At 47.7% G+C, this 26,551-nt stretch overlaps 1 protein-coding gene across 2 annotated transcripts in view; it reads right to left on the bottom strand.

Moving 5' to 3' along the window:
• PAX5 (paired box 5) overlaps positions 1-26,551 on the bottom strand; it is a 201,429-nt gene that overhangs the window by 76,066 nt on the left and 98,812 nt on the right. For both annotated transcript variants that reach the window (XM_017892648.1, XM_017892649.1), the window contains exon 7: positions 13,203-13,332. In XM_017892648.1, the coding sequence (XP_017748137.1) occupies positions 13,203-13,332 (130 nt within the window). The remainder of the gene's footprint in view (positions 1-13,202; positions 13,333-26,551) is intronic.

Raw genomic sequence — 26,551 nt, 5'->3', positions numbered from 1 at the left:
AAACCCGGGAGTCGGAGCTTGCAGTGAGCTGAGATCCGGCCATTGCACTCCAGCCTGGGCAACAGAGCGAGACTCCGTCTCAAAAAAAAAAAAAAAAAACAAAAATTAGCCAGCATAGTGGTGTGAGCCTATAGTCCCCACTACTTGAAAGACTGAGGTGGGAGGATCCCTTGAGGTTGGGAGGACGAGGGTGCAGTGAGCTGAGATCACACCGCTGCACTCCAGCCTGGGCCACAGAGTAAACCCTGTTTCCAAAAAAAAAAAGATTTGTTTTTTTTTAAGAGAATGGTGAGAGATTAAACCAAACCTCAGAGCAGAGAAGCCAAGGGTGGATGGTTTCCCTGGAGCAGCTTAGATGTTGCTTCCTCCATAAAACCTTCCCCAAACCCCACAAAGAGAAGCGACTATTCCCTCCTTCACGCTGTCAAAAGCACTTGGCTTCTCCCACAGTATTTCCCTTTCTTTTTCATTTTTGTTTTGTTTTGCTTTGCTGTGTATCCCCATCAGACTGTGGGTTGGTTGAGGGCAGGAACTCTAAAACCCTCAGGACCTAGACTAGGCTGAGGTCTGATGTGAAGGAGGAGTTCAGTTTTAATGGAGAGATGAGTGAATGGGTGATGAATGGCAGAAACTCTGCAAATTGCCCAGGCGCTGTCCTTTGCACCTTTTCTCCTCCAGACAATGACAAGGCAGTGGGGATCTCTGACCACAAGAACAAGCTAATGAAATCGCTATTTTAGGAAGACGGAACACAGCAGGGTGGGCTGGACGCTGGAGGCCCAGAGACCTGCTTGAAGGCTCTTTGGAAGGGTGGGCTCCCAAGCCACTCACAAGTATAAAAATCTATGAAAGCATTACCAGAATGGCTGTCCAGCTTCATTTATTTTTTATTCTATAAAATATAAGGTCAGAAACAACTGGAGTACTTTCCTCTGAAATTATTTGTTTAATTGATGCTGCACTTTACACAAATATTAATTCATTTTATTCAACAAATATTTCTTGGGAACACTGAACTAACCTAAAAGCAAATCATATTTTTCTTCTACATGCATTTTAATTACGAAGATGCTTGAGTTTCATTTCGGCTTTAAAATGATCAGACCTCTGGCATCTCTGAACCTCTGAGTAGCCTTCCAAAAACTAAGATTCCAAAATTCTAGGCTTCTAGGAATCCAAGAATCTATAATTGTGAGTCTATTTACCAGAGAAAAAACAAATACTTTAAATTTCAATACAATTCACCCCCGAATCGTTCTGGAATGCAAATAGCCCTGTATCTCTGGAGAGAATCCAATTTGGATATGGAGTTTTCATGCTGCAGCCACTGCTACTGCAAAGGGCCCACAACATGGAGTCTGGAGAGAGCATGATGTCACTACACCGGGATGAAACGCTGGGTTGCCGCAAATTCTTGAGAACTTTGCACTCGCTGCTCCAGGCCCTTCCCAGTGGATGGTTTGCACACTGAGCTGATACTGGGGAAAGCCATCCCAAGCAGGCAGAATAGCCTGAGCAGAGGCCTGAGGTCAGGGACAGGGAAGGCTAGCTGGAGAGCCTGTGGGCTGCCCTTCCTGGCTTGAGAGAGGAGTTTCTATTGGGCAGGAATGAGGGTAAGAGGACACAGGAAGGGTGGGGTGATGGGTTAGAACAGGGTTGAAAACCCAGTGCCCACAGGGGCCAGGAGGTAAGGTAAGTGGATTAAGCTGCCGGGTGGGGTCTGGGGTAAACAGGAGCCTGCTGCTTCAGCTACAGGGGCAACCACTTCTCAACTCTCCCCAAGTGTGGCTACATGGGAATGTCGACCCAAGGTGGCCAAGTCTTCCGTTTTTCCAAAAGAAGCTAGACATTTCAATTCTTGTTTTTTTAGATATAGGGTCTCGATCCTTCACCCAGGTTGGAGTGCAGTGGCACGATCGTGGCTCACTGCAGCCTTGACCTCCTGGGCTCAGGTGATCCTCCTGCCTCAGCCTCCCAAGTAGCTGGGACTATAGGTGCACACCACCACATCCGGCTAATTTTTGCAGTTTTTTGTAGAGACGAGGTTTCACCATGTTACTCAGGCTGGTCTTGAACTCCTCAGCTCAAGCAGTCCACCCTCTTTATGTTAAATCTCCTGATTTTTAAGGCACTTTTAAATTTAACTTTTTGATAGCTGATATGTTAAGGTTCAAAAAATTAAAATGTAAATAGCACTCAGTAAAAAGTGCTCTCCCCATACCCTCTGCTTAAACATGGTTAAGTCCTGAGTACCTTTCCAGAGTTTCTTTAACTCTCACAAACACCAATATGCATTCCCATTGTCTCTTTTTTACGCAAAGGCAGGATGCTGTATACACTATTCTTTACCTTGCTTTTTTTCATAAATAATGTATCTCGAAGATACATTATTTACATCCCCTGTGAAGATATAAAGAGCTTCCTCGTTCTTTCGCACTCCATTGTGTGGATGAGCTATTCTGTCTGTAACAAGACCCCCATGGATGGACATTGGGGTGTATTTCCTCTGGTTGTTAAAATGTTAGGTCTAATTTTTTTTAAGTTTAAAAAAACTCTATGCAAATCAAAGCACCTTTGGGCTGGACCTCGGGGGCACACACAAGGCTGAGGGACGTGTTGGGCAGTGCCTGGTCTATGAGTTCAAAGCATAGATGTCCGCCTGGACTTTACAGATACCTCCGTTTCTGGCCTGACAGTGGGAAAGGAAATCACTTCAACTGAGAACAGCTCCGGGTAAGTACTGCTGGGAGAGACTTCGCCTTTGAGGCAGGGAAATCCCCAACACCAGAGGTGACCAAGCCCTGATGTGGAACTGACCCCGGGCTTGTGAAGAATCAGGCTGCCTAACCTCTATGCTTTTCTCTAACTCCAAGAGCCCTTGAGGCCTGATTTATGGGCTGAGCCTAGCTGTCAACACAGAAAGAACTGAGATATCTGCCCCGTCCTTTAGGGTATGCATGTCATTCATTCATTCATTCACTTGTACATTTAAAAGGCTGAAGCTGTAATTTCTGCCAGAATGCCTTTCCCCCAGCTCCCCACAAAGCTTCTCAACATTTAGATCTCAGATCAAACACCACCATTTTACAGAGACCCACCCCGCTGGGCACCACTCCCTGAGGCTCTCTATTCTCTCCCACTTATTTTCTTCAGAGCATATGCCGTGGTAAAATTACATTGCAAATTTATTCCGTGTTTACTATAAATTGCCTGGCTCTGCCCCACAGGTCAGCCCAGTGAGGGCAGGGACTGTCCACCAGGGGCACATGGTACTCCCAGCCTGGCACAGAGCAAGAGTCCAGTGAGCTCTAAGTGTTGATATTATCTCCTTTCCTATGCACAAAACAGTTTTTTATTTTTTGAGATGGGGGGGTCTCCCTATGTTGCCCAGGCTAGTCTTGAACTCCTGGGCTCAAGTGATCCTCCCGCCTTGACCTATCAAAGTGCTGGGATTACAGGCATGAGCCACATGCCTGGCCCACAGAACAACTCTGATAGCCAGCCTAGCATCTTCCATGGAATTCCGAGGACGGCTCCGTGGCCGACACTCAGTTGCAGGGTATCAAGCTGCACTGTAGCGCTTGTTGTAATTTTTCACAGCACCTTTTGGCAGCCTCGATACACAAGGCGTTTCTTGTATTTTTGCTTCATTGTTCATTATGATTTCACTCTGAGAGAAGGAGGTATTTAGTTACATCTGACGGGCCTCAAAAAGGCTCATAAAAAATGGGTCAAAGGAGGCACGCCCCATGGAAACATGGACAAACGGCTGTTCAGAGCTGCCTGGCACTCCGCCAGAGGGGAGTGTGACAGAGGAGGCAGAACATATTTCCTGAGGAGGAAAACCCCAAAGTCACTCAGCCCAGCGGAGGGTCTCCACCATGCAGCAGAAACCAGCCTGGGCTCCCCAGCCCCTGAGACGCCCCAGGTCTGGAGTCCGTGGGTTCACAGGCTGAAAGCAACGCCATGCAGTGTTTACTGTTTCCCCAAAATCCCCAAACCCACAGTGGATGTCCCTGCTTCTGATGATAGATGCCGGGACTCTAAACAAGTGGAAAAACTTCAGAGCTCTGCATCCCTGCCCCTCAGTCAGACGTCCTGATGGCATCTCCAAGACTCCACCACCTTCTGTGAATTTCTGCGGGATCAGGACCCTTCTGAGAGCATCCCCATATAGAGAGCTGTCACTGGGCATATGTCTCTTTGTCTTATGCTCCCAGGGCAGAGATAAGGGACTCTGGACAAGAGCCCATACACATAGTAATAACTACCATTTATGGGGTGTTTACCATGTGCCAAGCACTGTGCTAAGCGCTACGCAAGGACCACTCATATAATCCTTGCCAGAAGCTGTGAGAAAACTCTAGTGCTGTCCCATTTTACAGATGGGGAACTTGGGCCCAGAAGTTAGTAACTTGCCTGAGATTACCCAGCTAGAATGCAGTGAAGTGGGCTTCCAGCTCCGGCAATCTGGCTTCCCTGCTGACATTCTCAATTGCACACTAAAAGAGATGCCTCCAGGAAATTTGAACTGAGATTTTTTTAGTCCATTTAATCATATAATGTCAGCAGGCTGTGGAAGCGAGGGCCCTCAGGGAGCTGTAACTGGGGCTCCAGCTCTCACTCACTGAATGTGGCCTTGAGCAGGTCACTTCCCTCTCTTGTCCTCAGTCTCCCCAGCTGTGAAGTAAGGAGTAGGACCACAGTATCCTCCCACCCTGCCCGGGTATGGTCAGAACATCTGCTCTGAGGAAGGTTGGGACTCGCCAACACTGGATCCTGAACCCCTCCAAGCCTCCTTCTCCACAACTGCCCACATACACTCAGATGCCCCTTCGGTGGCTCTTCATCCCTCTCCTCCCACTGGCTCATTTTATCCTTGAAACAGTCAAGGGAGGCAAGGGCAGAATTACCACCTCTATTTCATAGATAGGAAAACGAGCTTGGAGAGAAGAGGATGATTAATGTGTCCAAAGATAGAACCAGTTAGGTGCAAAGTCCAGACAGAAACCTCTTCCTCTGACTCCTGTTCAGTGCTCTTTCCCTCAGCCCCTGGCTGTTGCTCAGATTAAAAGCCAGAAGAGGGTGGACTTTCTTGGGCTGCCAAGTTTTGGGTATTGAGGCTCCAAACATTGAACCTGAGGTATGCCGCAAATCAGAGCAGGTGGACTCAGGGACTTGGCAGCCATTCCGTCTGTCTTTGTGGGTATTTCCACTACTAAAAAGGGGCAGTGTCCAGTGGGAGCCTCAGTCCCCAGGGCCCAGATCACCTACCAGGCTAGTGTTTCCCAAACTTGTTGGCCCACAAGAGGCCTCTCTCTGTCTCCTCCTGACATGCCAGCTTACTGATGCAAAGAGATGGTCCGCAGGGAAAGAGGCCGGTGAGATACAGTCTGGCCCCATTCCTTTGTTCTCTCAGGCAAAAGGTCAGGTGGACCCAGCTGGGGGCAAGTCTGCCAGGTCCTTCACCAGTAGAGAGGTGAGCAGAAGTGGGGAGCCTGGTGCCCTACCCGCCGTCCTCTCCGGCAGGTAAGCACAGTGGCTCCCCCATCAGCAGGCCTGTGGCCCAATGACACACCTGCAGATAATTAGTCCCAATCAGGACAGGCCCAAACTGCTGACAGTGCAGTAACAGGCTGGCCATGTCACCAGTTTGCAAATGGTGAGCAGTTTCAGAACTGTGGCCCTAGCTGGTAGAGCAGGTGTTTAACTTAATATTTAATGTGGCATATATATCCTTCTTGAATGAGATCTTCCCTGAGCAGCCCGGAGTGTGAGGGCTGAGATAGAGCAGCACAGAAGCCATCTGTCCCCCAGACCTCGGGTAGAGCCCTGGGGTGGGTTCACCATCCAGCTGGGCACCTACAGTGCTCTGGGCTTTGTGGGGAGGGGAAAAGGAGAGAGGTGGGGCTGGAAGGCTCTGACCGTCCCTTGAAGAGCTCTGCACTGTGTCAGCAATCCACTAACACAGGTGGAATTAGATAAATGCCACGTGGTGAAACAGAGCCCCCTGCCCCCCAGCAGCTCCTGGGGACATTCCTTCAAGGTGTTTAACAGTTCTCGATGGGGTCGGTAACTGCACCTACAGAGAGTGTTTTGAAAATCTGTGGGGGCGTCTCCCTGCCTGAGGGGTGTTACTGCCTTGCAGTGCAACAATCCCACACAGCAAAGAATTTTTCTTCATCCTTCACAACTCTCCTGTCCTGCCAAACATTCAGGTAGGTGAGAAATCTGTTTATAAGTATTTGAATCTGGAACTGAACTTCATTTACATATAAATGTGAACTTCCAATTTCCATGGTCTTAATATACCCTGAATTTTCTAGGAATGCAACTACCGTGTAAATGGAGCAAAGCCTGTACTTTGTTTTACTTGGAACTTTGCCAGGGGTTCCTCACCTATTTGTAAAATCACACTGGTAGGATAAGTCAGTATTAGTCCCTAGTCTATACCTGTGCGTAAGGCTATGTCTGGGGCTGTTGCATTCACTGTGATTCTGTGCACGGGGAAAGCCCTGGACACCTTCATTATGTCTTGCAGTTTAAACATCCAGAGTATTTACATATCAAAGTACATATTATTTAATTATACATAACTTTGCTTTTATCTCATTTACCTCCTAGGGCATTGTTTTGATTTTATTTGAAATTAGATGTGAAGACAGACCTACATTCTTAGTGGACATAATTTCAGGAGAGTAAAGGGGCACTGTGAATATTTGCTATCCCAAGGGGATGCTGGGTGGATCTGGGTGGAGATCGCAACTGCAGTGCATCCCTACCACAGCACCATAATGCCCCCAAAAGCAGAGGAAAGGGCTCAAAGCTCTGCCACTGGATCTTCATATACAAGCATCTGATGTGTGTGTGCACGCACACGTGCATGTGCATCTGTGTGTCCATCCTTTATATTTTCTCATACAAATGAAAAACTTTCATTGTTCATATAAATGAAATACTTAAATACTTAATATTTCTTGAAAGTATATCTTAGACACTTATTTACATCAGTACAGATAGGTCTATTTAATTCTTTTTAGTGGCTGCATAGTATTTTATTGTGTGAAAGAGCCATCATTTATTTAGCCAGCTCCTATTGATGGATGTTTCGTTGTTTGCATTTATTTTCCATTATAAATAATTCTGTAAGGATTATACATAAATAGATATCATTGTGCATCTATGTGAATATACCTGTGGCATAAACTCCTAAAAGTGCATATACAAGTTCTGAGTCAAGCAAGCTAACATGTGCATTTAAAACTTTGATAGCTCCCATTCCAGTTCGTGTAGCTCTAAAAAAAAAAGTGATTGATATTGCCAAGTTTCCCTCCGAAAGAGATTGCATCAATGTATGCTCTTATCATAGTGTTTCAAAATATATGTTTCTCATGCCATCTTCAACACTGAACTTTAATCTTTGTTAAGATGTTTTTAAGTGTCCCATGATTGTTTTAATTTTCAGTTTTAAAGTTATGAGTCAGGTGAACATGTTTTCATATACTGTTGGGCATCTGCATTTTTTCCCAATGAAAACATGTTCAGGTTGAACAAAACTTTAAGAAAAAAAAATCAGTAGAAAAAAATGGGCAAAGGATTTTTTTCTTATTCATTTTAAAGCTCTTTATATATTGAGGACATTAGCTTTTGTCATCTGTGTTCTACACCTTTTTTTTTTTCATTTTGTTCTTTGCCTTTTGGATGTTCTTGCATATGCACACAAAAGATTTAAATGTTTAATACTTAAATTTATTTGTCTTGTCTTTTGTATTTGGAATTTAGTTTAAAAAAGACTTTTCCCACTCTAAAATTATAAAAAATTTTCCAGGCCAGGCACAGTTGCTCACTTCTGTAATCCCAGAACTTTGGGAGGCCGAGGTGGGAGGATTGCTTGAGCCTAGGAGTTTGAGAACAGACTGGGAAACATAGAAAAACCCTGTCCCTACAAAAAAAGTAAAAATTAGCCGGGCACAGTGGTGCATGCCTATAGTCCCTGCTACTCAGGAGGCTGAGGTAGGAGAATTGCTTGGGTCCAGGAGGTCAAGACCAGTGAGCCATGATTGCATCACTGCACTCCAACCTGGGTGACAGAGTGAGACCCTGTCTCAAAAAAAAAGAAGATGATCAAACCAGTCACAACATTCCCTTTAACAAAAGCCTAATCCAGAGTAAGGCATTAACTCTCTTTAATTCTAGGAAGGCTGGGAGAGGTAAGGAAGCTGTGGAAGGAAAGTTAGAAGCTAGCAGAGATTGGTTCATGAGTTTTATGGAAAGAAGCCATCTCCATAACATGAAAGTGCAAGGTGAAGCAGCAAGTGCTGATGTAGAGGCTAAGATCGAACTAAGATCATTGACGGAGGTGACTACACTAAGCAACAGATTTTCAATATAAACCAAACAGTCTTATACTGAAAAAATGCCATCTAGGACTTTCATAACTAGAGAGGAGAAGTCAATGCCTGGCTTCAAGAGCTTCAAAGAACAGTCTGACTCTCTTGTTAGTGGCTAATAGACTTGGCGACCTTAAGTTAAAGCCGGTGCTCCTTTACCATTCCAAAAATTCTTGAGTCCTTGAGAATTATGCTAAATCTACTCTCCCTGTGATCTATAAATGGAAAAATAAAGCCTGGATAACAGCACATCTGTTTATAGCGTGGTTTACTGAATATTTTAAGCCTACCATTGAGACCTACTGCTCAGAAAAAAACATTCCTTTCAAAATATTACTGCTCGTTGACACTGTTCCTGGTCACCCAAGAGCTCTGCTGGTGATGTACAAGGAGATGGATGTTGTTTTCACACCTGCTAACACAACATCCATTCCATGGCCCATGGATCAAGGAGTAATTTCAACTTTCAAGTTCTCTTATTTAAGAAAGACATTTTGTGAGGCTATATCTGCCATAGAGAGTGATTCTTCTGACGGATCTGGGCAAAGAACATTAAAAACATTCTGGAAAGATTCACTATTCTAGATGCCATTAAGAACATTTGTGATTCAGCTGGGCACGGTGGCTCACGCCTGTAATCCCAGCACTTTGGGAGGCTGAGGCAGGTGGATCACGAGGTCAGGAGTTCAAGATCAGCCTGGTCAAGATGGTGAAACCCTGTCTCTAACAAAAATACAAAAATTAGCCGGTTGTGGTGGTGGGTGCCTGTAATCCCAGCTACTTGGGAGGCTGAGGCAGAGAATTGCTTGAACCTGGGAGGCGGAGGTTGCAGTGAGCCCAGTTCATGCCACTGCACTCAAGCCTGGGTGACAGAGCGAGACTCTGTCTAAAAAAAAAAAAAAAGAATATTCATGATTCAAGGGAAAAGGTAAAAATATCCACATTATGGGAGTTGGGAAGAGGTTGATTTCAGCCCTCATGGATGACTTTGAGGGCTGAAAATGACTCGCTTCAGTGGAGGAAGTAACTGCAGATATGGTGGAAACAGCGAGAGAACAAGAATTAGAAGTGGAGCCTGAAGATATACTGAATTGCTGCCATCTCATGATGAAACTTTAGTGAATAAGGAATTGCTTCTTATGGATAAGCAAAGAAAGTGGTTTCTTAAGATGAAATCTACTCCTGGTAAAGATACTGTGAACATTGTTGAAATGCCAACAAAGGATTTAGAATATTCCATAAACTTAGTTGGTAGGGCAGTGGCAGGGTTTGAGAGAGCTGATTCCAGTTTTGAAAGAAATTCTATGGTGGATAAAATGCTATCAAACAGCATCCCCTGCTGCAGAAAAGTCTTTCATGAAAAGAAGAGTCAACTGATGTAGCAAACTTCATCGTTGTCTATTTTAAGAAATTGCCACAGCCACCCCAGTCTTCAGCAACCACCATCCTGATCAGTCATCAGCCACCAACATCAAGGCAAGACCCTCCACCAGCAAAAAGACGACTCACTGAAGGCTTAGATGATTATGAGCAATTTTTAGCAATAACTATTTTAAATTAAGGTATGTGTCTTTTAAAAAGACACAATGCACACTTACTAGACTACAGTACTGATTGAGTATCCCTTATCCAAAATGCGTGGGACCAGAACTGTTTCAGATTTTGGATCGTTTTGGATTTTGGAATATTTGCTTTATATTTACCAGTTCTACTCCTAATCTGAACATCCAAAATTTGAAATGCCTCAGTGAGCATTTCCTGTGAGCATCATGTCATACTCAAAAAGTTTCAGATATTGGAGCATTTCAGATGCTCAACCTGTATAGCATAGACATATCTTTTTTTTTTTTTGAGATGGAGTTTGGCTCTTATTGCCCAGGCTGGAGTGCTATGGCACAATCTTGGCTCACTGCAACTTCCACATCCCAGGTTCAAGCAATTCTCCTGCCTCAGCCTCCCAAGTAGCTGGGATTACAGGCATGCACCACCACGCCCAACTAATTTTGTATTTTTAGTAGCGACGGGGTTTCACCATGTTGGCCAGACTGGTCTCGAACTCCTGACCTCAGGTGATCTGCCCACCTCGGCCTCCCAAAGTGCTGGGATTACAGACGTGAGCCACTGTGCCCAGCCAGACATAGCTTTTATATGCACTAGGAAACCAAAAAATGTGTGTGACTCACTTTACTGAGATATTTGCTTTATTGCAGTGTTCTGGAACCAAACCCACAATGTCTCCAAGGTAACCCTATAACATCTTCTTGTGATCTGCCTGCCCAACCTTCTATAAACTTGGATCCCAGTAACAAACCCTCCTTTCTGCAGAACAGTCTCCTCTTGGATCTCATTTGATCCTTACCTGGACACTGAGAGACCAGGACCCTTTTACAGGTGGAGAAATGGAGGCTCAGAGAGTGTCCAGAGTTAGACAGCAAGGCAGTGACCGTGCTGGATGAGCCCCAGCTGATCTGTGTGGCAGCGTGGCCAGCAGCACAGGCCCTGGCATTTAACTGCAACTCCACTGCTCACCAGCTGTGATCTCAACAAGCCACTCAACTGCCCCAAGCCTCAGTTTGTCTATTTGTGAAATGGACATGATCATAATGGTCCCACCTCCCAGGGTTCCTCTGAAGGTAAAGTGAGTTCACTTAGCATAATGCCTGCTTCTCAGTAAGTGCTCAGTGAAGTGCCAGTTGCTATTACTGTTCACTAATCCAGGCTTCTTTGCACTCTGCCATGCCCACCTCTATAATTACTTGTAGTTCCTTGAAAAAAAGGAAACAGGGCCCAGGATTTGGGAGCCAGAGGGCTAGCTCTAACTCCCCCTTGCCCCTTATGTTGGGCAAGCCACTGCCCCTCCCTGAGACTTGGTTTCTGCATCTGTGAAATGGGAGTGCCTTCAGAGGTCTTGTCATGGATTCCTGTGACACCAGGAGAGGGGACCTCCATGGACACCTGTGGGGTCAGCAAAGGCTCACTCCAGCTGGGGCTCCCCGGCTCCCTGCCCCTCACTAACATCTCCCACCTCAGGCCTGGGTGCACTCCAAGCTCTTGGCCCACCTCCGGTGGATGGGGGACAAAGTCGCTCTTGCCACCTGACTGGCCCTCACGTGGTGCTCAGAGCTGCAAATAGGGCCCCGCTCTTCTGCCTGAGCCTCAGTGCTGACCTGTCAGCCCAGGTCTCGGAGCTGGGCCCTCCTTGTCTTGCTGCTTTGGCCTAAGTGACACCCTCCACTGTTCTAACCCGAGTCTAACCCAGCTTCCCTGAAGCACCCACAGTTCACCTGCATGTCTACGAGTCCCATGTCACTGTCACTGTTCACTGTGCCCTGCCTATCAGCCCACATGGGCATCCTGCTACCTCAAACTGGACCCACGGCTCTGGCCCAAGTGTGGCCCGCCAGCCCCTTGTCTATTTGTGCAGTATCTGAGNGGCTCCCTGCCCCTCACTAACATCTCCCACCTCAGGCCTGGGTGCACTCCAAGCTCTTGGCCCACCTCCGGTGGATGGGGGACAAAGTCGCTCTTGCCACCTGACTGGCCCTCACGTGGTGCTCAGAGCTGCAAATAGGGCCCCGCTCTTCTGCCTGAGCCTCAGTGCTGACCTGTCAGCCCAGGTCTCGGAGCTGGGCCCTCCTTGTCTTGCTGCTTTGGCCTAAGTGACACCCTCCACTGTTCTAACCCGAGTCTAACCCAGCTTCCCTGAAGCACCCACAGTTCACCTGCATGTCTACGAGTCCCATGTCACTGTCACTGTTCACTGTGCCCTGCCTATCAGCCCACATGGGCATCCTGCTACCTCAAACTGGACCCACGGCTCTGGCCCAAGTGTGGCCCGCCAGCCCCTTGTCTATTTGTGCAGTATCTGAGAGGGCCTCCTGCCTGTCCGGTTGGACAACCAAGAGCTGGCAGCTGAGTCTGTCCATATGGAGTCGGCTCCACATTATCCCAGCACAGCTGGGCCAGGGGTCTGCCCGTCCTGGCCCACACATCCAGCCCTTCTGCAGCAGCAAGCCAGCAAGCCCCATGGTGACCTGCCACAGGGAGAGGGTTCTGAGAAGAATCCTAACAGCTGCATGTATTGGGTGCTTACCGTGTACCAGATGAGACTCCAAGCACCTTCCACATACAAACCCATTAATCCTCACAACAGCCCCCTGGGACAGGTGCTAGCACTAGTCCCTCTGTGCAGCTTAAAGTCACAGCCCAGAACGTATACATGGTTCACCCAAGACTGCACAGTTAGTAAATGGCACGATCAAACACCACAGTGCACCTCCAGGACCCACACTCCCAATCTCTACAAAGACAGCTAAACAGTCTGGCCCTGGGACTTCCAGAGGGTGGCTACTTTGCATCCACCAAGCACCTTCTAACCTATGCTGCCTGCCCTTCTTGACTCAGTTTCTGCCTGCCAACAGCAATCTGCAAAGAATCCCGTTCCTCCTTGAGGCTGGTGCCCACCAGGGTGGCCTTTCTCATGAAAGCGATAAACCTTAGGCCTCTGAACACTCAGCCCCACCCACGGGGGCCCCTCTGGCAGGAGGTTTCCTGCCTCCCACCCCAAGTCCCCTCCAGCCCACAGTCCATTTGGCATTTGTTCTCCCTGGCTTTGTTTGAACCATATCCAGCCATGTCTCATCACAGCTGCAACCCTGGCCCTAGCATCTGACCTGTTACCAGACCTTATAACCTCGTTAAAACAAAATTGGCCAATCACATCCAAACACACCAAGAAGCCACTCTTCCCACCATACACTCCTCTCTCTCTCTTCCTCCCTCACTCATCCCCCACGCCCCAGGTGCCCTCACCTGTCACAATGGGGTAGGACTGCGGGCCTGGCACACTGCTCCCGATGTCAGCAGGCGTGGGGCTGGCCAGATTGGCCTTCATGTCGTCCAGCCCACCAGCCAGCGAGGCCATGGCTGAATACTCTGTGGTCTGAAAGAAGAAACAGAGATGTCTCAGCACCAAGACTCCACAGTATCTTAGTCAAATGCCAACTCCACGTTCTGAGCTCAGCCACCAAGCCAGATTAGTCCATGCCTGTGCCAAGGCCCACAGGGGCTCATGAACACCTCCAGTGTTGAAAAGGCAGAGTCAGCTTGGTGGAACAAGACAGTTGTCCAGAATCAACAATCTTCCCAGGAGAGGAGGTGGGCAGGACTCAGTGCAACTTCACGAGAATCCAAACTTTGCTCCCTCTGGCCTTCATGTTGCCCTCTCCCAGCTCCAGTCGGCCAGAGACCCCACACTCCTTAGTGCAGGGATAGAGGGTCCATAACCAAAAGCAAGGCAGAAATAACTGTCTTCTTGCCAAGAGAATGGAAAGAATGGTTTCTGATTTCTGTGCTCTTAAACCACAAAGGTAGAATCACAGAAACAAGCGTTAAGAGGAATCTGGGAGATCATCCAGTCCAAATCCTCATTTCACAGATGAATAAACTGAGGCTCAAGGGGAGGAGGGCTTCACCCACCATCAACAGGGAAGAATACCAGTTGGGGTGGGTCACCATGAATTCCCACCCTAATCCAATATGTCAAACCAACTGAGCCACCATTTGGCAAGTGTTTTTGAATTCTGGAAGCAGGTAAACACCTGTATGCTGAAAACCACGGGGTGCACATATCTAATTTAGCAAGCCACAGCAACCATGTGTATTTAGCCCATGAATCATGCTCCTTTCTTTAAGCCATTTCATGAAATCAGAGTTTGCAATGAGTCATTTCCTTGTCATCCAAGCCATTGTCAGAATGGTATCCAGAGAAGGCAGCAAAGGCACCAACCTGGATCTTTCAACTGAAGGATAGACTAAATTATAAGCACGAGTGACAAGTCTCTTCCTCCCACCCCACCCCAGGGCCTATTTTCAGGTAAAGAAAGTATATGTGACTGGGTGCAGTGGCTCATGCATGTAATCCCAACATTTTGGGAGGCCAAAGCAGGTGGATTGTTTGAGCCCAGGAGTTCAAGACCACCTTGGGAAACATGGCGAAACCCTGTCTCCACAAAAAATACAAAAATTAGCCAGGTGTAGTGGCTTTCACCTATAGTCCCAGCTACTCAGGAAGCTGAGTCGGGAAGACTGACTGAGCCCAGGAGATCAAGGCTGCAGTGAGCCCTGATCATGCCACTGTACTCCAGCTTGGGTGACGGAGCAAGACTCTGTCAAAAAAAGAAAGAAAGAGAAGGAAGGAAGGAAGGAAGGAGGGAAGGAAGGACGGAAGAAAGGAAAGAAGGAAGGAAAGAAGGAAGGAAGGAAGGAAGGAAGGAAGGAAGGAAGGAAGGGAATTTGCAAACATTTAAGCCAACAAATTTTTTTGTCCATGTGAAGATTTGATGTGGGGAGTCTTCCTCCAGGACTCTGGCATTGCTGATGAAGGACACATCCATGTTGGTCCAGGGTTAGGTCCTTGTCAGGCAGGGACACGGAAGCAAGCAGTCTTCTGGAAGGAGCTGCAGGCACCCTGAGCAAAATGACGATGACTGAGCCACTGGGAGGGAAACCAAAGGAGCCACCGGGCACGCGGCAGGCAGAAGGGGCTCAGACCCAGGCACATTCCTGGTGTCTTTCCCTTCAAATCAGAGATTACTTCCTGGGCAGCTAAAGTTTCAACTAGGGGTGACGGCAGCAGGGAGTTGAGGAGGTGCCTCAGGCCCAGGCTCTAGATGATTGGTGCTGAGGACAGCATGTCCAGAGTTCCCCAGGGCTCTTCGATCCTCATCCATCAAAGGCTGGTTCTGAAACATGTCGAGAAGAGCACAGGCCCAAAGCAAGCCCAGGTCCTTCTAAGGGAGAACAAGGCCAGGGGGACAGGCTTACCAAGCATCAGGAATCACTATAGAGCTACAGTAATTAAGACAGGGTGGTATTGGCACAGGGGTAGATAAATAGACCAATGAAACAGAATCCAGTCCAGACCCTGATCCGTGCACATATGGAACCGTGATATATGAAGGAGATGGTGTACAAATCAGCAGGAAAGGATGGACTTTTTAATAAACAGAGCAGGGGTAACTGGTTATCCATTCAGAAACGGGGGGGAAAAAAGAAATTGGATCTTTACACCAGACACAAAAATCAATTCCAGGTGGATTAGAGACCTAAATGTGGAAGGCAAAGGCATCTAACGTGGTCAGCTCTAGGTCCAGTCAAAAATCCTTGGGAAGAAGTCTGCCCTTCGTGGAAGGAGGAGTGCCTTTTCTGGCCTGGGATGCTCACACGGGGTTCCTGCTCACTGTGGGGATAGTGGTGGGACCCAGTCATCCTGCTGCCCTGTCTCAGTGCCTCCTCCTCCAAGAAGTCTTTCCTGACCACCATTCCGCAGGAGTGTGAGTCCCACCCTCATTCTGCTTGCCCCGCCAAGTGGTGCCAGAACAGTAACAACCACAATTGCATCAAAATCTCACACTCATTGAGTGTTCACTCTGTACCAGGAGCTTTAGCTGTACTATCCCATTTAATCCTCACAGTCACCCCTTGAAGCAGGCTCTATGACATCCCCATTTTACAGATGAAGAAACTGAGGATTTTATGATACAGCAGGAATGACTTGCCTAAGTTCATACAGCTTCTAGGTGCCCAAACCAGGATTCAAACCTGGGTCCCTCTGACTCCAAAACCTTGACAATGACCCTAATGATTTTTATACTGTGAGTACCTGATCCATTAAAACACAGTGAAATCAAATTGCTGGTCCCAACATTTTTATAAATGAAATTGAAAAAAAAAAATCAAAGAGTCTCCCACATAGAAAGGATAAGTCCTGTTTTGTGAATCTTTGTTTCCCATGTCAGTGGGTATGTGTGTATGAGGTAGAGATTAAGATGTATTTCTTGCTATAGGTCACAGCCAGCAAAGTTTGGAAAATACTGCCTTCATTCCGTGCAGCAGGAGCTATTGGAAAAACGTTGCTGTCTAGACTTCTTCTTCTGTAGAATGAGACTTGGTCACGGCATTAGCCTCCTAATTTTCTGAGAATGAAGTGGGCATGAATTTAGAATTCCACTCACCAGAATCAACTCCTTCAGCTCATTGCTGTGTGCAAAGACAGCAGGTCAAAATGTCTCTGACAAGGGTCTTTTCCTAGATGGCATCTTCTAGAGTTTCTGGGTCCCCAGGGATAGGTCCCAGTTCCTCCCTCCTCTCTGTGTTCCTGAATACCCTAGTGAAGGCCTGAGCATAGTGGGCATGCATTCATTCAACCTTTACTGAGCCCTGTTTTGTGCAATATGATGTGTGAAGACCAGACACACTCTTTAACCCTCACCCCAAACCCCAAGAAATTCCATCCAAGAGGGACAAAAGCACAGAGTCATTAATATATATGGGGTGTGAAGTGGTCAGGAAGGGTTTCTTGATGCAGGCTGTATTTAACCTGGGGCTGAACAATCCCTAACTCTCAAGACTGAGAACAGCCGAAGGCAGGCTCAGAGGTAATAGGACAGGAGTGTCCCAGAAACAGGCACATGCAATAGTTAGAGGGTGTGCAAGTGTAAAGGGGAAAGATGGAATGGTAGACTTGCTGGAACTTGATTGTGAAGGGCTTGCACAATGAACGGTGAACCAAGGAAGGAGTGCTCTTCCTAAGGCCAGGCAGCACCCCAGCCAAGAGTTAGCATCCCTGCGCCCCTCCCCAGCCCACCCTGGGGCTTGGCCCATTCCTAGACCTCAGCCTCTTCTCTTTGACATGGGCTGGGCTGCTGGGTCTGCAAGGGAAAGCCTTTATTTCCCCCAAGAAAGCAGAGCCAACCTGGGTTTAAGAGAACCGCAAAAAGGGTGGTCAACAGGGATATATCCTGCCTCTTAACATATTTAATTTCCAGATGGAAGAGGTTTGTTTTGCTATTTGATTTTTGTTTTAGTCAACAAATTCAGTATCAAACAAAGCTCATCCAGCCACTTCAAACATTGGGTTTGGATCATCTTTTTAAGACAAGAAATCTTCAACTTATGTTATGCATGCAGTGGGAGGTCTGAAAATCCAGGCGTCCAACCACCATTGGCTACCAGAAAGCAAAGCAAACCTTCCTATAAGCCAGGCCCTGGGGGATGGCGGGACACTCAGAAACGAGTCCTTAGCTGCACTTCACCATCTGTGCCTTTCCTTTTCTTTTTTTTTGAGACAAAGTCTTGCTCTGTCACCCAGGCTGGTGTGCAGTGGCACAATCTTGGCTCACTGCAACCTCTGATGCCTGGGTTGAAGCCATTCTCCTGTCTCAGCCTCCCAAGTAGCTGGGATTACAGGTGCACACCACCACACCCGGTTAATTTTTTGTATTTTTAGTAGAGACAGGGTTTTGCCATGTTGGCCAGGCTGGTCTTGAACTTCTGGCCTCAAGTGATCCGCCTGCCTCAGCCTCCCAAAGTGCTGGGATTATAGGCATGAGCCACTGCGCCCAGCCATCTGTGCCTTTCACCATCACCACCTTGCAGGGCTTGCCCAGAGCCCAGCCTCTCTTCTTTGACGGGATTCCCTCAGTTCTTACTCTGCTCCCACATGAGCCAGGGGAAGCTGTCATTTAGTTTTGGTGCTTAATTGTTCCCTAAGTCCATCACTTAGGTGATGTGGTGTCTGTGATTTTTAAAGGCAACTGCATTCTCCCCAATCTCTTGGGTTCCCTGAAACATTGCTACACCACAGTTCCTCAGCCATTGCAGACACTGTCCTACCTCCACCTGGAGGGCCCATCTCACTTTGTCACTTAGATAACTCTTACATTATCCACAAGACCCAGTTCACATGTCACCTCCTTGGTGAAGCCATTCCTGAGCTCCACACTCCTGCAAAGAAACAGTCTCTCCCTTGTCTATGCTTCCATACTTGGTGGGTTTTTGTACAGACCTCCATTATCACAATGTAGAGTGGCTGTTTGTCTATCTCCTCCAGGTTGCCTTGAGAGTGTGGAACATGGAATATCCCTAGTGCCCCCTAAGTGCTTGTTGAATGAATGAATGAATGAATAAATGAATAATGGTCCAGTAGCATGTTATGAGCTACAACATTCAAAAATTAACTGGGAAGTGTTTGAATAAGAGCACTAAGTGATACGCTAACATCCCCTGCCCTCCTTCCACCTCTACTCCACATCAAGTCAGGTCACCAGAAAGCCACATCCCTGCCCAACATGTTAAAGCCCCTGCGTGGTGCTTTTTCACCAGTCTCTGATGGAATATCAGGCATTCAACACTTTTATGAGGCAAAAAAAGAAAACAGCCATAAAAGAAAATTGTTTAAAACCTCTGGAGACACTGCCCACTAGAATATTCAGATTCCTTGTCAATCCCTCCTACAATTCAGCACCAGTAAAGTTTTCCACTGGTGAGTCATGAATCTGCCTCTGACTAACAACAAGAACACTGGAAACCACTGCATATCTTTTTTTGCTTTGACTGCCAGGAAACTCGGTCAAATTCAGTGTTCAACCACCAAAGCCACTTCATTGCTGGCTCCTGGTACAATGATCTTCCCCTTTTTTCTACGTAATTTCTGAGCTTTTTTCCCAAACTTAACTTAGATACACATAATTGCTTATTTTGCAGGCCACCTCAAGTTCTTTGTAAAAGTGAAGGCTGGGAAAGCTGAACTGACAGAAAAAGAAAGATAGGAAGGAAGGAAGGAAGGAAGGAAGGAAGGAAGAAGAATGAGAGAGAGAAAGAGAAAGAAAGAGAAGAGGAAAGGCATTCCTGGTGCCTCTTTGCCTGGTAACAATGGCATTCTACTTCCATTTCTCATAGTTTTTTGGAAGCCAAAGGCTGAGTGGTGGGGTGCAGAGGTATGCACACAGTCACAGATGTGTAAGTGTGTTGGTGCACCTACATACTTGGGTACATTGTCACCCCCCAACCCCAGCCCCTGAGAATCACAGGCAACAGCTGTGTTCTACATTTCCTACTTTTCTGAGCCCTTGGGGTTCTTTCTTAGGATGTCATTTTAGGCTTCTTCTCCCTCTTCATCAGGGCCCCCGGTGCTGTCCTTGACTATGACCCCGGAACAGAAATGAACTGAAGTCAGCAATTCACAGTTTCCTACTGCAATGCAACCAATTGGGATAAAACTTCCTCTGCCTGCTGCCACAGAATCTTTTTCTTTTTGAAACAAAGTCTCGCTCTGTTGCCCAGGCTGGAGTGAAATGGTGCAATCTCTGCTCACTACAACTTCCACCTCCCTGGTTCAAGTGATTCTCCTGTCTCAACCTCCTGAGTAGCTGGGATCACAGGCACCCGCCACCACACCTAGCTAATTTTTGTATTTTGAGTAGAGACGGGGTTTCACCATGTTGGTCAGGTTGGTCTCGAACTTCTGACTTCAGGTGATCCACTCGCCTCAGCCTCCCAAGGTGCTGGGATTTACAGGCATGAGACACCACGCCCAGCCACCACAGACTCTTATAAGACCTCAAGGTCAAGACCACCAGCCCAAGGTGTGTGGACCATCCTCACAGACACCATGCTCCAGATGATGGAACAGCTTGTCCTCTCAAACATCAGAACTATAATAGAAGGACAGTCAGGGTCATCTTTCCCATCATCGAAAAACTGAGGTACAGGGATAGGGATGGACATCCTTAGTTGATTTTTTTTTTTTTTTTTTTTTTTGAGACAAGGTCTTGCTCTCTCACCCAGGCTGGAGTGCAGTGTCACAATCATGGCTCACTGCTGCCTCAACCTCCCAGGCCCAAGCGATTCTCCCACCTCAGCCTCCCGAGTAGATGGGACGACAGGCACAGCAGCTAATTATTTAATTTTTTGTAGAGATGGGGTTTCACCATGTTGCTCAGGCTGGTCTTGAACTCCTGAGTTCAAGTGATCCACCCACCTCAACCTCCCAAAGTGCTGGGATTACAGGTATGAGCCACTGCACCTGGCCCTTAGTTCATTTTTAACTGCATCGTTGATAACCTTAGACCCAGTGGTGGAAAAAAGACTGAACTAGGAGTGATAACACAAGGTTCTTGTCCCAGCTCTGCCCCTTTCTAACTTGTGTGGCTATAGGTGAGCTGGGCCACTTCTGTGAACCTCACTTTCACCATGAGTAAAATGAAATATTAATTCTAGTCCCTAGCTGCCTGCCTACCTCGACAATCATGAGAATCTGAGGGATAAGGACAGGGACAGCACTTTGGAAACTAAGCAATATGAGAGGTTCAGGAATTCTAGCAGGGACTCAAGGAGGCACATGCCCCAGGAGAGCGTGCACTGGGCATCACGTGGGTCCCTAGGAAATTACCTGGAAAAGGACTGCCCGGGGCTGCACCAAGTATTGTCTCATCAGCATGGGGCACCACTGCCATAGCATGGAGGAGAAAAGAAACACAGACACGTGAGAAGGAGGGCAGCGCGAAGGGGGGCAGCGCATGGGGCAAGGCTGCAGGGCTGGTCACCTCAGATGGCCATCTGGGGCCAGGAGGCCTCCGCATCACCTGCTGGGCTCCTGTAGCCTCACTGCCAGGCCACAGGTGTCCCTTGGGAGCTGGGCCAGAGCCAGGCCAACCACTCCCATTCTGAAGGACCAGACACCTGCCCACCTCTACATCTACCCGGAGGGAGGACAGAAGCTGGAGTGGGTGAGACGTGTCTCTGGGGCCTGGCTCCAGGGACTGAAGCCAAGCAGGCAGAGGGGTCTCCAAGCCCCTCCTTTCACTGGCCTCTGCTTCCCCACCTGTCTGAGGACTTTCACTGGAGGATTTCTAAGTCTTCTTCCACTGCTGATGCTCTTTGCCTCTATCACTGGCCACATGACAAAGTCTAGAGTCCCTCTTCAACAAATGAATGGCAAATCAAGAACAGAGAGATGATGAACCTATAGGTTAAAGGAGGCTTAGAGACAAATCAATAAGTCACAATGTGGACCCTGATTCAAACAAACTGTAAAAGAAATAATTAAAAAAAAACAAAAAACAAAAAAACAAAAAAACATGGCCAGCCACGGTGGCTCACGACTTTAATTACAGCACTTTGGGAGGCTGAGGAAGGCAGATCACCTGAGGTCAGGAGTTCGAGATCAGCCTGGCCAACACAGTGAAACCCCGTCTCTACTGCAAATTAAAAAATTAGCTGGCCGTAGTGGCGTGTGCCTGTAATCCCAGCTACTCGGGAGGCTGAGGCAGGAGAACTGCTTGAACCCGGGAGGCGAAGGCTGTGCTGAGCTGAGATCAAGCCACTGCATTCTAGCCTGGGCAACAGAGTGAGACTCTGTCTCAAAAAAAAAAAAAAAAATCATAACATATAATGAAACAATTGGAAATGTGAGCACCAATTGGGTATTTGATGACATGAAAGGGTGTGCTAACTTTGTGGATGTGAAAATGGTGTGGTTATGCTTTTTAAAAGGTCTTGTCTGGCTAGGTACTGTGATTCACACCAGTAATTCAAGCATTTTGGGAGGCTGAGGCAGGAGGATTGCTTGAGGCCAGGAGTTTGAGACCAGCCTGGGCAACATAAAAAGACCCCATCTCCACAAAAAAATTAAAAATTAGCTGAGCATAGTGGCATGCACCTGTAGTCCCAGCTATTTTGGAGAATGAGGCAGGAGGATCACTTGAGCCCAGGAGGTTGAGGCTACAGTGAGCCTTGATCACACCACTGCACTCCAGTCTGGGCGACCTTATCTCAAATAAATAAATTAATAAAAGATCGTGTCTTTTAAAGATTCTTTCTAGAATATTTACAGGTGAAGTGACATAATGTCTGAAGTTTGTTGAAAAATAAAGTGCATTTAATAAAATGTGGTATATCTACACAATGGAATACTATTCAACAGTGAAAAGGAGTGGAGTGCTGATACATGTTACAACATGGATGAACCTCAAAAGCATTATGCCAGGTGAAAAAGTCCAGACATAAAGGATAGTCCATAGAAATGCTAGAAGTGGCAAATCTACAGGTGCAGAGCACAGATCCATGATTGGCTGGAGAAGGGGGTGGGATCAGGGATTAACTTTAGACCAGCATGAGGGATCTTTCTGGAGTGATGAAACTATTCTAAAACCAAACTGTGGCGATAATGGCATAACTCCTTAAACCTACTAAAAACTATTGACTCATGCACTTACAATGAGTGAATTTTATGATATAAAAATTATATTTCAACAAAGCCATTAAAAGACAAGTGGAGTGTGTGGCGTGAAGGATGTCAGTGCAACAACTGTCATGAGTTGAATCTCGGGGAGGGGTGCTTGGAGGCTGATTAAATTATTCCAAGTCTACTTTGAAAGTCTCCATAATTATGGCTGGGCATGGTGGCTCACACCTGTAATTCCAGCACTTTGGGAGGCTGAGGTAGGTGGAGTACCTGAGGTTAGGAGTTCGAGACCAGCCTGACCAATATGGTGAAACCCCACCTCTACTAAAAATACAAAAATTAGTCAGGCTGTGGTAGTGGGCATCTGTAATCCCAGTTACTCAGGAGGCTGAAGTGGGAGAATTGCTTGAACCCCGGAGGCGGAGCTTGCAGTGAGCCAAGATCGCACCACTGCACTCCAGTCTGGGTGACAGAGGGAGACCCTGTCCCAAAAAAAAAAAAAAGAAAGAAGAAGAAGAAGAAAAAAAAGGAAGTCTCCACAGTTAAAATAAATAAAGTAAAACAACACATATTTGACTCATGGCACCGCCTGTCACCGCTCATCAGCCATCCGACAAATACCTGTGGAATAATGAGAGAACACAAGAGGCCAAGGACAGCCAGGAGCTTGCTCTCTCGCCTCCTCTTCCTGGTGCCCTGCCCTGCTCCTTGAAGGCCATCATCCCTGCATCATGCCAAAGTTCCAAACACAAGAAGTCTAAGTCCTCTTGACTGCCTAGCACTTTCCAGTTTGCAAAGTCCTTGCAGGTCCGTGGTGCCCCGGGAGTCCTGGGATGTGGACAGATGCAGAACTAGAGCACAGAGAGGGGAGCCCTGCTGCCGACCCCGTTTGCAGCACTGGTCCCCTATCCAGAAGCAGAGTTAGAGTTGGAGGGGCCTTCACTGCCACCCCTGAAGGTACAGCTCAGACACTCCTCCGTGAAGGGCCCTGGCCACACACCCACAATCCTCCTCCAGCTGGGGAAAGAGGGCTGAATCTGCAAGGAGGAATTCCCTACATTCTTTAAATCTAGATACACAAAACTCCACCTGGTGAAGTGTATGTTAAGCAGTAGTTCTGCCTCGATTACAATAGATCTGATGGGCTGGCAGGGGACCTGGAGACCTGGCTCTGCCCTGGACTCCCATGCAACCGGGGCCAGACCCTCCCCTTGCCAGGCCTCAGTGACTTCATCTGTCATGAAGGAGATGGACCAAATCCATTGGGGCCCTTCTGGTTCACTAAAGTCTGTGCCCACCAAGATGGGGTCCTCACTCTGTGGAATGGGGTTCTCCTTGATATGACCCCAGGAAGGGCTTAGGTTCCCTCTGTGGGATGGTGAAGATGTTGCCCGTTTGACCCCAGGTCCCCAATCCAGAGGCCTGACAGCCACCAGGGGAGGCAGCGTGGCTGAGGAATTCCACCAGGCCTGGGGCCAGGAGGACAGACTTCAAGCCTGACACGGCCAACTCTGTGCTGTGTGAAACTAGGCCGGGCACCTCTCACTCTTGGCACCTTTTCTCATTTGTAAGGGGGATGTGACCTACCTCACAAGTTGTGAGGAAACCCAGAGGGGAGATCGGAATAAAACCCTGGAGGGCAGGCCTTTTGCGTTTCAGTTTTTGAGTCCCCAGTGCCAGACTCATAAATAAACACTTTGAAAATGTCTACTGAAAAAGCAACAGGATGGATCCTTGCAGTGGTAGAAATAATCTGTATCTTGACTCAATGTCACTAAGTGTCAATTTATTGTACTATAGTTTTACAAGATGTTATTGTGGAGGGAAACTCAGTGACAGGTGTATAGGAGCCCTCTGTATTATTTCTTACAACTGCATATGAATCTACAATTATCTCAAAATGAAATGTTTAATTGAATGATGCTTGCAAAAGTACTCCACAATCTACAAAGTGCTACCATTAATACTAACTAGGGGGAAGGACTACAAAGGATGTTGAAGGGCCTTCCTCTTCCAGGAAGCCCTCACTGATTTCCCCTTCTCTGTGTTCCTAAAACAGCTGAGTGTGCTTCTTTCTGCCACAGCACTTATTATTCTGCATTATACATTTAACTGTTTAGGGACGTCATCCCCCAGCTAGAGTGTGAGCTTCATAAGGATGAGGCTGTGTCTCCCTCATCTTTGTGGCAGCAGCTTCTGGCCCAGCGCCCAGCTCTGAATAGATGTGACATAAATGCCTGTGGAACCAAATGAACTGGGACAGGTACCATGATCTGGCTCTTCCAACAGTGCCAGAGGTGCTTCCCAGGGTCACTGAGAGGATGAGTGATGTCAAGGTGCTTTTATTCATCAGAGGTTGCCACGGACATGGGCCAAACACGCTCTTTAGTCATTTGTTTCTTCAGAACTGTGCTCATGGCCTGGGTCAAAATGGTTTGCAGCAGGCCAGGCACGGTGGCTCACGCCTGTAATCCCAGACCTTTGGGAGGCCGAGGTGGGCAGATCACCTGAGGTTGTGAGTTTGAGACCAGCCTGACTAACATGGAGAAACCCCATGTCTACTAAAAATACAAAATTAGCCAGACGTGGTGGCACATGCCTATAATCCCAGCTACTCGGGAGGCTGAGGCAGGAGAATCGCTTGAACCCGGGAGGCGGAGGTTGTGGTGAGCGGAGATTGCGCCATTGCACTCCAGCCTGGGCAATAAGAGCGAAACTCCATCTCCAAAAAAAAGAAAAAGAAAAAAACAAAAAAAAAGATTTGCAGCAGAATTGAGGGGCTTCCAAGAAGAGATCTATAAAGTTTAAGTGACTCATCTCCCCCCTGTTCTGTTTACAGCCTTCCAGGCACCCCTCAGGCACACACCCAGACAAGTTCCCAAGTGGTGGTGGGTACCAGCAGGGGAAGTCCAGAGAGGCCACCAAAGTCAGACATTGTAACTTCTGTCTGAGAGCAACTTTTCAGCAATGACTAATCAGAAGGCCCTTTTCTTCCCCTGTCCTCTTACAGAATTTTAGTAAGCCCCAAATCTCAGGGCCTAATGGAACTCAGGAGTGCTGTAGGCTTATCTTTACCTGGCACTTGAAATCCACCAAATGGGTATCTCCAGTGATGGGAACTCACTACTTTCCGAGGCAGCCACACAACTCCGGTGTGAGAAAGTGCTAAATGCTGGTCTCCCTACATTGGTCCTAGGTGTGCTCGCTGGAACTCCAGTTCCAACAGAGGTCTTACAGGTGCCAGTGCCCTCCCTGCCTGGATCCAGCACGGGGCCCCAGGGCCTCCACTCCTCCACCGGACATGCTGTCAGACTGGGGTGTATGACGCTTGCTTCTGCTTTCCTGGTAGCCTAAAACCTGACTGATTCATACTGTTCTCATAGTCAAGTCAGGGCTCACTCTAAGTTCATTAGAAATGGAAAGTGATTAGGTATTTTCTCCTTCCCTTGCAAATAACCAGTGTGCTATTTGCAAGCTTATAGGTCTTCCCAAATACATGGACAGAAAGGTTATCCTGACAAGGCTTACAGCACAAAGCTTCACTTCTGGAGAATGAGAATTGGGACCCAGTGGCCCAGGACCCAGTAGTCAAAGCCTCCTAAACAAGAAGATCCCAGTAGCGCTGACTCCTGTGGGGAAGGGGGATGGGGACTCCCTGTCTGGGGAACCTCTGCACCTGCCACAGCTCTGCCTGGCTGGGTCGTGAGCAGCTCCAGAGCCTGATGTGGACAAAGGGAAGGAAAGTTCCAGGGACAAAGCTCCATCTCCAGGTGGCCAAGTTCCACAGGCTTCTTCCAGGCAGTCCATGATGGGGCCCAGCTGCCCTTCCCACTACATGGCTAGCAATGGGAAGGGAGGCCATTACCTCCAAGGGAGTACAGGACTCTTGGCCACAAAGGGGCCTGAATGAGGGGTACAAAGGGAGGATCCCCATCTTCAAGTACCTGGAATGGGAGGAGAGGGAGCACCCCAAGATCCTCATAGTTCACATTCTTTGGCATGACTTCCCAGCTACAAGGAAGATAGAGGTTATGTTGGGGCATAAAGAAATGAAAAGAGAAAACTTCCCTCTGCACAGCCAGATCAATAGGGTGGCAGGGTGGGGACAGGGAGGTGAGCCTGGATGCCCCTCCCC

The sequence above is a fragment of the Rhinopithecus bieti genome, unplaced genomic scaffold (assembly GCF_001698545.2).
Source record: "Rhinopithecus bieti isolate Rb0 unplaced genomic scaffold, ASM169854v2 scaffold_22453, whole genome shotgun sequence".
In the NCBI taxonomy this organism is placed as follows: Eukaryota; Metazoa; Chordata; class Mammalia; order Primates; family Cercopithecidae; genus Rhinopithecus; species Rhinopithecus bieti.
Note: the sequence above shows the minus strand (reverse complement) of the source record. Positions and strands in the feature narration are given on the sequence as shown.